At 38.4% G+C, this 11,530-nt stretch overlaps 2 protein-coding genes across 2 annotated transcripts; one reads left to right on the top strand and one right to left on the bottom strand.

The window, feature by feature from the left end:
• The first annotated feature begins 3,430 nt into the window (after nt 1-3,430).
• On the top strand, nt 3,431-5,478 carry LOC114760491 (uncharacterized). Its single transcript, XM_028949747.1, has 3 exons — nt 3,431-3,447; nt 3,556-4,593; nt 4,722-5,478. Exons 1-3 carry the CDS (start codon nt 3,431-3,433, stop codon nt 5,476-5,478), a joined length of 1,812 nt encoding a protein of 603 aa, XP_028805580.1.
• A 1,949-nt stretch (nt 5,479-7,427) lies between these two features.
• On the bottom strand, nt 7,428-9,729 carry LOC114760482 (uncharacterized). Its single transcript, XM_028949740.1, has 7 exons — nt 9,316-9,729; nt 9,038-9,220; nt 8,813-8,956; nt 8,383-8,465; nt 8,213-8,294; nt 7,708-8,130; nt 7,428-7,463 (listed from the first exon to the last, which is right to left on the bottom strand). The coding sequence occupies exons 1-7, from the start codon at nt 9,727-9,729 to the stop codon at nt 7,428-7,430; spliced, it is 1,365 nt and encodes a 454-aa protein (XP_028805573.1).
• Between the last annotated feature and the right edge of the window lie 1,801 nt (nt 9,730-11,530).

Here is an 11,530-nt window from a genome sequence, read left to right as displayed (position 1 = left end):
TAGCGGACCCCAAAAAAAAGATTTTTCAAAAAGAAAATAAAATTTAAAAAACACAAACATTACAAATCTTTTTGTGTTGGATTTCTTCTTTTCGGGTATATCACTGTGGCCCAACAGCAAACTGACCCATGGAGATGCCACTATGGGCCTAGAGCAAAGTCACCCGTCCAGTTTCCCATTTAATGCAATTTTCCTATTAATAGAAGAGTTTGGTTTCGGATTATTAAATTAATATAAATTTTCAAGAGATTTTAATTGTTCAATTGCTAAATTAACCTTATCCTTTTTTTCCCCAAATTTTATCAAGTTTTTTTAAAAGTATGTGTGAGCAGTCATAAACAACTCAATGTGTAGCAATTAACAGTTATCTTAGCAGATATTAACGACACATTTTTTAACACTCAACAGCGTGTATTGACAATTAAAAAGACAATCATTAAAAATTTAAGATATAAAAATTAATAACTATCGAATATTAACAACATATTTTCTTAGCTCATAAATCTATACTTCAAAAAATAGATGAGGACGGTTTAATAATTGAACAAGTGGAATCTTTTATAATGAAATCTCTTAGAACTTGAAACTTCAAATTAATTTGATGATTTCAAGGGATTTTTTGTATTTATTTCTCTTAGGGGAACCTCAATGCAATTTTTTCATTATTGTTCTAATATAATTTAAGATGTATTTAGATGCTATTTATAACCTCAACTATAATTTTAGGGATTAACATTCTAAAATGAAATTACAATAAATCATAAAGGTTCACAATAAAAATAAGATAACTACTTAATTGACAATCTCTTCATTTAATTTTCAAATCTTTTTTTGGCACTCTTTAAATATTTTAGAACCTTCAATCATTTCTTCTTTCTTTTTTTTTTTTTTGCCTATTTCTATCATTTGATCAAGCGGAGGAGCTCTTCAATCTAATTTACTATAATTACATTCCTAAATATTCAATCATTTAAATTTGATTATTGACTATTGAGTTTCTCCTTCTCTCTTTTCCTCTATTTCACAACCTGTTTTGCTACCCGCCGCCCCTTCTTTCTTCCTTTCCCTGCCTCTTTTCTAGTATGTATTTCTCTATTTTCTCCCTTTCCCTATCCCTATTCCTATCCTGCATCAAGTCAGTGTCCAAGAAAAACTGTACTGTTTAAGTTGATGGGGGAGTTTGAGGAGTCTTCATACTTTCTTACAAAAATGCTATTTTAAGATAAGTTTCCTCCCGTATTTATTTTAGTATATATTTGAAAAAAAACTAAATCATAATTTTTAAAATATTTTTACGAAATAAATATATAAAAAATTTATCTTATTTTATGTAAAAAAATACTTTCTAAAATATTTTTCTATCTTACCAAACAGTCATTCATCTAAAACAAAATTGCTCGGCTGTCACCTTGCTCCACCCCTTGTATATGATGATGATTTCCTTGTTTTCTTCAAAGGCTACTTGCAGAAGAAAGGCATGCTCTCCTCTACTAACCATCCCTTTGCTCCGCCACCACCCTATGACGTCCACGTCACGTTTCTACCTCACCTGCTGTCGCAGAGCCATCAAAGCTTGTTCTTTCTTTCGGCAGACTCAAAAAAGAGTCTAAACTTTTTAATTCAAACCTTTACCCCAACTTACCAAAATCCCAAGACTTGTTCTGTAAAAAAAAGGGAAAATGACATTGAGGTCCCATGGAGAACAAAATACAGCAAAAAGGTCCCCTGAAATGTCATAATTTTTCTGAAGTCCCAAAGGGACTTAGATGCAATTTTCAGAATCTGTAAATTACTCTCTTGCCCTGCCCTAAGCCATCAGAAACGAAGCAGCAGCATTTCATTTTGGGTGAGACTTCCCGCGCAATATGCTTGAGAAAGAAGACATTGGGAAAGAGGGAAGCAGCCATTGATGATGAATTTCCATGTGAATCTCCACAAACTTTCAGGTGTGAAACTTTCTTTCCTCTTCTCTCCTACCTTTCTTGACAGATTGTGCTTTTGTTTGTTTGGAAATGGGAAATGAAAAAATCGTTTTTGTGTTTTTGGGTTGCTTGTGGGTGGTTTTGGAAATGGGATTCACAAGTTAATCAATAGAAAAGCTGTGTTTTTGGTTGGTGTGTGTTGGTGATTTAAGTTGGGTGTGTAGGATAATCATGGGTGCTCTGTTTTGAGTTGCTTGTGGGTGGTTTTGCTCTGTTCTGATGCTAGTTCAGTGGCAAAGGAAGAAAAAGATGAAGGTTAGTAAGGGTAGAAACCCTTAGCACGAAATGGGATTGTGTTGTCAATCAGGCCGCGATTGTTGTCAATGTGTGCCGCTACACTTGTCAATGTAGCTTCTTAAGTTGTCAATGACAGTTGCGTGCTGGTTGATAGAGGTTTGAGTTACTGATGGTATTTCAAAGCTTTTGTTTTTGGTTTAGGATTCAGATGTTAATGAATGGAAAAGCTGTGGTTTTTGTTAGTGTGTGTTGTGATTTAAGTTGGGTGTGTAGAATGATAATGGGTGCTCTGTTTTTGGGTTGTTTTTGGGTGGTTTTCCTGTGTTCTGATGCTAGTTCAGTGGCAAAGGAAGAGAAAGATGAAGGTTAGTGAGGGTAGAAACCCTTAGCACGAAATGGGATTGTGTTGTCAATCAGGCCGCGATTGTTGTCAATGTGTGCCGCTATACTTGTCAATGTAGCTCCTTAAGTTGTCAATGACAGTTGCGTGCTGGTTGATGCAGGTTTCAGTTACTGATGGTATTTCAAAGCTTGTGTTTTTGGTTTAGGATTCAGATGTTAATGAATGGAGAAGCTGTGTTTTTTGTTGGTGTGTGTTGTGATTTAAGTTGGGTGTGTAGAATGATAATGGGTGCTCTGTTTTTGGGTTGTTTTTGGGTGGTTTTCCTGTGTTCTGATGCTAGTTCAGTGGCAAAGGAAGAAAAAGATGAAGGTTAGTGAGGGTAGAAACCCTTAGCACGAAATGGGATTGTGTTGTCAATCAGGCCGCGATTGTTGTCAATGTGTGCCGCTATACTTGTCAATGTAGCTCCTTAAGTTGTCAATGACAGTTGCGTGCTGGTTGATGCAGGTTTCAGTTACTGATGGCGACTACGTCTGGAAAACATCTATTTTGCTTTGTTCACATAGGGGGAAAGTTTATAAATGATGGAGAAGATAATATGAGATATGTGGGAGGTAGTGTAAGAGCAACCAATGTAAAGGAGGGCACAAGTTATGAAGAATTGAAAGAAATTATATCATCAATTGCTGGAAAAGAAAGCAACTCATTTCTTCTGAAATTCTCTGTTGTGTTTGATAAAAAAACTTTTGTGGAGTTGGTAGATGATGATGGGGTGGAACATTTGATAAAGTTCAATGAAGAAAGTGGTCATGTGTATGTCGAAGAAAATGAAAATGAGGACCACATAGAAGCAACAAGAGATAATACAATGGAGGAGCAAGATGTGTAAGTATAGTTTAAGAAAACTGTTATTGTGATTTCTTAGTATGTCAGTTGTTACTGTATTGCTACCAACTTGTCAATACATGCACCCTGACTTGTCATTTTTTGCAGGATTGATCAATCATTTGGAGGTATCAATGAATTGTCTATGTCTCCACCTACCTTATTTGATGTGATTGGAGAGCCACAATCAATTCCTTGTGCTGTTGAAATGATCCCAACACCTACACCACAAATGAATTCCACAAAATGGAAGGATTTGATTATTGGAGAAGGACAAATATTTCCAAATGCCACTACTCTCCGGAAAACATTATACAAGTACAGCTTATGCCAGAAGTTTTCGTACGTTTTCATTAAGAATAATCAGCAAAAGATCATTGTGAAGTGCAAGGTTGATGGTTGTCCATGGTATATGGGTGCATATTCAATGGGAGCACATCAAGATACTGAGTTTTTAACTATCAGAACGTACAAAAGTGAACACATTCATCATGCACAGGACAACTTAATTGTACCTCACTCAGGAAGGTCAAATTTAGCTGCTTCGATTGTGATTGATGACTTGAGGTGCAATGTTGACAAGAGTCCTAATGAAATCAGAAAGGACTTGTATAAAGAATATGGAGTGCAATTGAACTATACTCAAGCATATAGGGTTAGGAAGAGAGCAGTAATGGAATTACATGGTCGAGTAGAAGATTCTTATAAGGTAATCCCTTGGATGTGTGAGAGACTCATGGAAACTGATCCTGACACAGTTGCAAGATGGGAAGGCTCAGATAGCAACCGATTTGAGAGGCTATTCATTGCATATGGATGCTCAATTAAAGGCTTTGTGGAAGGTTGCAGACCAATTATTTATATAGATGGATGTCATTTGAGTGGTCCTTACAAAGGAACTTTATTATCAGCTTGTGCATTTGATGCAGACAATGAGTTGTTTCCTTTAGCATATGGTATTGTTAGCGGGGAAACAAATGATGAATGGACTTGGTATCTACAGAATCTGAAAGAAATAACCAGATCAGCACAAGTGACAATTGTCTCAGATCGGAGTAATGCTATTATCGGTGCTGTCAAGACAATATTTGATGGTGATAGACATGCTTTTTGCTATCGACATGTGAAAGAAAATTATAGTGCGCAGTATGTGAAAATCAATAGAGGTGTGAGACGGACCTCAGAAAATAACAAGGAGAATGCACTTAATTTACTTGATGGAATTGCATATGCAAGGCATGATAATGAGTTTAATGTTGCAATGGGAAATTTAGATTGTTTTGTCCTCAATTGGCACAATGGGTTGAATCTCATGGGGATGTGGATAGATGGGCGCAAAGTAAATTTCCTTTTAAGAGATGGGATAACATCACCAATAATCTTGCTGAGTCTTTTAATGCATGGATGTTGAAAGAAAGGAAGCACGCCTTGCCGGTTTTGATACAAGAGCATCAAGAGAAGTTGGCCAAGAAGATGGTTGCTAGCAAAATGGGGATGAAAAGCTGGAAAAATGGTGTAGGACCCAATATTGAATCAAAGTTGTCGGAACAAATAGCAAGAGGTGCGTGTATGGAGGCAACATATTATGGTGATGACCATATTTCGGTGCAGACAATACGTGAGGGACGCATCATCTATGTTGCTGTTGATCTGATTTCTCACAGATGCACATGTTTGGCATGGCAAATGAGTGGAATACCTTGTCCACATGCTTGTGCAGCAATCAAACTAGTTCACCGTAGTGTGTATGATTATGTAGATGATTGTTACAAATTGTCCACACAGGAGAAAATATATGCAAGTAGCATGAGGCCAATTGCAACACATGATTGCCCACAGCCTGATGCACCTACTGTGAGTCATATGCTGACCCAAACATTCTTGCATCCACCGATAACCAAAAGGCCTCCAGGAAGGCCAAGGATTAATAGGATAGAATCTCAGTTCCAAAATAAGAAGGTTTATCATTGTGGAAGATGCAAAGAGCCTGGACACACTGCCAAGACATGCAAGAACCCAAATCCCAGCTGAGAACAAATTGAAGTCAGCTATTTTTTGTATATGGATGTGAAGAGAATATTTTGTAAATGGGTGTGAAGGAAATTTTTTGTAAATGGATACACACCACTGGTTAGTTTCATTATGACATGCAACCCCTATGTTTTTTTTGGGATGGGTTGTGAAATAGGTGTAGTTTCATGTATATGAAAGTGTAAATGAAAGTTGGCTATGAATTGGCATGTTACATTGTACTGTCATTTTAGTTGTCATTACCTGCACCCTGAGTTGTCACTAGCCCTGTAATGACTTGTCAATCATTGCACTACGACTTGTCAATGAATTTGCTGATGTAAGTTGTCAACAACATGAATTCAAGTAACATAACCTTTTTGACCATGAAATGATATTTACAATCACTTTGTCATATTATATTTTGGTTGTATGGTTATATATAATCATTATTAATGAAGTGTCAAAAACTTACCTCTCCCTTGTCCCCTGTCAGTGGTGGCTCTGTGACATGTCAATGGAGCACTGTTGCTTGTCAATAACAACACTGTCCCTTGTCAATGTTTATCCGGTTACTTGTCAATGGAGCTCTGTGACTTGTCAATGCAGCACTGTGACTTGTTAATGGCTTCACTGTCCCTTGTCAATGGAGCACTATGACTTATCAATGGAGCTTTGTGACTTGTCAATACAGCACTGTGACTTGTTAATGGCAACACTGTCCCTTGTCAATGGTTGCACTATGACTTGTCAATGGAGCTCTGTGACTTGTCACTATGACTTGTTTGTGTGAACACTGTCCCTTGTCAATGGTCGCTGTCAAGAGAGCATTGTGACTTGTCAATGGAGTACCGTGACTTGTCAATAGTTGCACTATGACTTGTCAATAGGGCACCATGACCTGTCAATGGTGCACTGTGACTTGTCAATGGAACACTGTGACTTGTTATGAAATTCTTGTATTACTTGTCATTAACTCCTGTTATATTAGTTGTTATTTTGGATAACTGACGTTGTTTTCGATAATTAAGAATGTAATAAAACCCTAACAAATTAGTATTACAATGTGATGACAAAGGTAATAATATTATAAACATAACCTGATCAGTTTGTTACAAAATGACCTATTTGCTAATCATCTTAACAACACATATCATGGGCTAAGAGAACAAAAAATTCATAGACCACTCTATCTCCTCTTCTTGGTCTTGTTGTAGTCCGATAGCATCGACATCACTTGACTCCCATGTTCATTACTTGGATGGGTCACCAACCACCACAAACAGCCAACCTTCAACTCTTGTAGCTCATCATTAGAGTATCGTGGCATTGTATATCCTGCATCATCCCGAACGGTGCCATCCCACTCTTGTAGCCAAGAGATAACATGAACTCCACATGAATCACTACCAAGCAAATTGAATATGTTAGCGCCTTGCAATTGTTATTGTGAACAAAAACAACATAACACAATCGAACAGAACATCTACACTTACGTATCATTCTGCACATAGACTTTAGCCCATTTCACTTCGTTGTCAATTTCGTCCTCATTGGCAAACAATTCTGGCTTAACAGCACGTAGCATCGAATGGAAACAGTTCATCTGGAAAAAAACACACACGCACATAATGAACATCCAGTGACAACTACAGAACATCCAGTGACAACTCACAGAGCATGTAGTGACAAGGGACAGAGCATCCAGTGACAACTAACAAAGCATCTAGTGACAACTACCAGAGCATGCAATGACAACTACTACAGCATCTAGGGATAACTAACAGAGCATCCCGTGACAACTAGCATAGCATCCAGTGACAAGGGACAGAGCATCCAGTGAAAACTAACAGAGCATCTGGTGACAACTAACAGGGCATCCATGGCAACTAATATATCATCCAGTGACAAGTAACAGATCATTCAGTGACAACTAACAAATAATATATCATCCAGTGACAAGTAACAAATCATCCAGTGACACCAAGCACAACATCCAGTGACAACTACCAGAGCATGCAATGACAACTAGCACAGCATCCAGTGACAACTACGACAGCATGTAGTGACAAGGGACAGAGCATACAGTGACAACTAGCATGGCATCCAGTGACAAGTAACAGATCATCCGGTGACAACTAGTATAGCATCCAGTGACAACTACCGGAGCATGTAATGACAACTATGCAGACTGCTACTAACAATTATAATAGTCATTGACAAGTATAAAAGCTGTAAATAACTACTCACAGTTTGTGTTGCCATGAACTGTTTGGGGTCGAACTGCCTTTTACTTGTCCTCTTTTTCTTCTTCTTTGCGTCATGTTGTTGCTCACCCCCCTTCTTCTTTGCTTCTTCTTCCTCGGCTTGTAATCTCATGAATGTGATGCTATCAACCAACGAGTCAAGGGCGTGGAAGGTCATGGTCTTTGTCTCAAAAACATAACAAAACCAATGATCTTCAAATAGAGTAGGACCAAAAATGAAATCGCAATCCCCGATATTGTATCCAATATATTCAGGTAATATTTCTTTTTCATGGTCCTCCCATTTCCACCTTAAAGGATTCGCCACCATTTTCTGCATGAAATCTGCAGAAAATATATGACGGTTGACTCGCCCATCTTTTTCCTTTTGATCTCCAACGAATGTCTTCGCCACCATAGTCATAAACTGAAATTGCAAGTACAAACAAATTACAACTCCTTAGCATGCAATAACTCATTCTGATATTAACTATGTACGTGTGACTCACCCTGTCGTTTATCCATCTTCTACGTTGGAGACATTGCAACTCACCACGGGTTAGGAAGTATCCATACATCGATACAAAGTATCTAACACAAATGAAACAATTATGAAGTTAGTAAATTCAGTAAATTCTGTAACATAATACAAAATTGGTCACCAAAACATAATACTTACTGCTCTTGCTCCTCATGGTTACACCTTGCTGTGCACATGTCAAATAAAGCTTGCCTATCATCAATTGTTCTCTTTTTCCCAGCCTTGCTTTTAAATTCCAGAAATGGAGACCTAAGAGCTTTCCCCTTACTTATCACCCTTGTAGATTTCCTCACATGTTCGCTCCCTTTCCCTTGGGTGGCCTCATCCGCTTCTTTGTCCTCTTCATCTTCTTCTCTCTCTTATTTTCTTCTTCATCTTCTTTGTCCTCATTTCCCTTCTTTCTTCCTTTTCATCCTCTTTTTTCCTTGTCATGTGATTCTTGTCCACCCATCTCCTTTTCTGATTGAGCTTCTTGCTCTTCTTCATTCCTATCATCTTGTGATTCAGATTCTTCTTCTTCATTTCTGTCATCTTCTTCCTCATCCTCTGAATCACTTTCTTTCTCAACTTTTTCCTCTTCTGCTTCAGATTCTTCTGCCTCATCTTTGTCCTCTTCACTTGCATTGCCACTACCCTCCATTAGTCTTGACTGAAGGGCCATCATTTCCTCCCCCAGCATAGACACTAATCGAGTATATGTCTTTTTGATCTCCTATACAAATCAAATTCAGAAGAACAGTAAGCAACAGTAGAAAAAACAAAAAATAATCATTAAGCCCACAAGTCCACATACCGGGTGAGTTAAATTTTCAGGATCAAATTTGGTGGATTGCTTTGCCGGATGCAAGAGTCCTCGATTGCTTTCCTTCTCCTCCTTAACTCTTTGCTGCACTTTCTTTTCATCCCAATATGCAACAGCATCCTTTACATGTGCAGCTTTTGTTTCTCCCAATGGAAAATTTTGTAGACAATATAACTGCATGTGACATGAATGATAAGTTAACAGCAACCATTGACAACATTCAGACCATCAAATGACAACAGAAATATACAAATTATTGTAGCACTTACCATTAGGAAGTATAGACAACCTGGCACATTCTTCTTCTTCTCAGTCAACTTGCCTTTTTCCAATTGTTTCTTGTACACTCCAATCCCCTTATATAGTTCATGCAACACATAAGAGGACCAATCAAACTTATCCAATCTATCCTTTGTTGATAGTATTACCTTCAACAAATAATCACCCACACAAATACTTGCATTAGGACATAACAATGTTCCCAATGCATACATGACAAACAGCACCTCAAAATTTTCATCTTGGTTCTCCTCAGTCAACAATGATGCTATCTTCTTGTATGGAATATTGCCATACACAATCCTCCACTGCTTGAACACTTCATCTTCATTATTCACAACTACTTTAATCTCTTCTCCGTCAAATGGTAGCCCCAGAAATTCATGCACATCTTTTGCCCTCATTTCCTTGTCTTCCCTCTTATGGAAATGTTGTTTGATGCAACATCAACTGCAGACATAAACTCTCCACACAATTCTCTTTGAATTGTGTGACAACACACTTCAACCAACTTGTCAAACCCTATTTTTTTCAGCCTATCCATCAGTTCCTTCCTTTCTTTGATGTGCTTGCAAACTTGCATGAATTGTTTTGGTGCACATCTTGTATAGAAAGGAACAATATACTTCTTGGACTTGGTGGGAGGTCTTTGTGCCTTAGCCCTTTCACAATATTCCTCTCTTTGTTGTTCTGATAATTTATCCCATGCCTTTCTCACTTGTGCATTTCCTGCTTCAAGTGATTTGTACTTCTTTGAGCTTTTCTTGTAGAATTCCTCCGTAAACAAGCATAACCGGAGAAATTACTGCTTCTTTGTGCATCCTTCCCATCATCTGGCAATTCTGCTCAAATCCTGAACCCCAACTCTTTCAGACCACAGCAAACTTCTCAAACTAGTTCCAGAAAGATATACCAAAAGAGGGGTTTTTCCAGGTTTCTCAGTATGTCAACAAATGAAACGCTTAATTAGTGATAAAAAGATTCAATTTCTCACCAATAAATGAAAGGCTGCATCATGCATAATTCAGACGCAATCATCAATATGATAATAGAAATCCCAAAAAGGAAAGTAGTAACAATTACAGACCAAACAATCTTGACAAATACTTTGAACTCCAAACAAGGCACATCAATTATTCAGCCTCAAATCTGATTCTTCCATATTATCATATTCTAGTTATTTACCATTTACGCATTTCATACCTCATCTCATCATGTATCATTCTTCTTACAAGCCTTCTTGGAAGTGCTTTTAGAAGGCTAATGCCTCATCATGTATCATTGTTTTAAACATGCTCCAATACGCATACCATCTTATGGTCAAGGGGAAAAAAAAAACATGGGCCAAGCATAATCAAAAGCATCCAGCCGTATTTGATGCAAATATTCAGCAATGATCAAACGCAACAACAAACTGCCAAGACATGCTTTTCTGATTCATATGATTTTACCTTCTTCAGTGTCGACAATGCCTCTGTGTGCGAAAAGAAATTGTGAGAATAGGAGCTCTGCTTCAGACGCCGATCAACGGAGCCACCAGGACGACTCCTCTTCGCTTGAAACGCAAATGACCGCAGCCACAACGATGATCTTCACTTCGCTTCTGATGCCGATCAACGGAGCCACCACAACAAGCTCGACTTCGCTTCAAATGCAGATGAACAGAGCCACAACGACGACCTCCACTTCGCTTCAAACGCCGATCAACAGCGCCACCAGGACGAGCTCCACTTCTCTTCAAACACCAGGACGAACTCCACTTTGCTTCAAACACCGATGAACGGAGACGCCAGCACTTCGCTCCGCTTCGCTTCCAACACCAGCACTTCGCTCCGCTATGCTTCACTTCGCTCCACCAAAACAGAGCCACCGCCACAGGCTTTCAAGGACTTCGGTCACGATTTTCGGTGGGTTGTGAGTAGATTTGAAGCAGCACGGTGGGTTGTGGCCGGATTCTTCTTCGCACGAACGATTTCGAACAGCACGAAGGCGCCAGACGGTTTCTTCGAACGACAACAGACAAACAGGGTTTCAAATTTTCAGTCAAAGCAATTTCGAATGGGAAATCATAGTAAGGGCAAATAAGTCATTTGAAGATTCTGAAAATTGCATCTGAGTCCCTTTGGGACTTCAAAAACATTATCAGATTTCAGGGGACCTATTTGATGTATTTTGTTCTCCATGGGACCTCAATGTCATTCTCCT

This window comes from Neltuma alba, unplaced genomic scaffold (genome assembly GCF_004799145.2).
Source record: "Neltuma alba isolate B1F8T4 unplaced genomic scaffold, ASM479914v2 tig00001639_pilon, whole genome shotgun sequence".
NCBI lineage: Eukaryota > Viridiplantae > Streptophyta > Magnoliopsida > Fabales > Fabaceae > Neltuma > Neltuma alba.
The sequence above is the reverse complement of the archived record's forward strand: the minus strand, read 5'-3'. Positions and strand labels throughout refer to the sequence as shown.

Bases quoted from the DNA above. Each gene is read 5' to 3' on its own strand.
- LOC114760482 (XM_028949740.1), bottom strand. From the start codon at position 9,729: ATGAGGGCAAAAGATGTGCATGAATTTCTGGGGCTACCATTTGACGGA. The intron at 9,221-9,315 runs GTAAGTGCTACA...TGTCACATGCAG, and splicing joins GTTGTCTATACTTCCTAATG to TTATATTGTCTACAAAATTT. The intron at 8,957-9,037 runs GTATGTGGACTT...TGATTTGTATAG, and splicing joins CTGAAAATTTAACTCACCCG to GAGATCAAAAAGACATATAC.
- LOC114760491 (XM_028949747.1), top strand. The intron at 4,594-4,721 runs GTATGTGAAAAT...TGGGAAATTTAG, and splicing joins AAAGAAAATTATAGTGCGCA to ATTGTTTTGTCCTCAATTGG.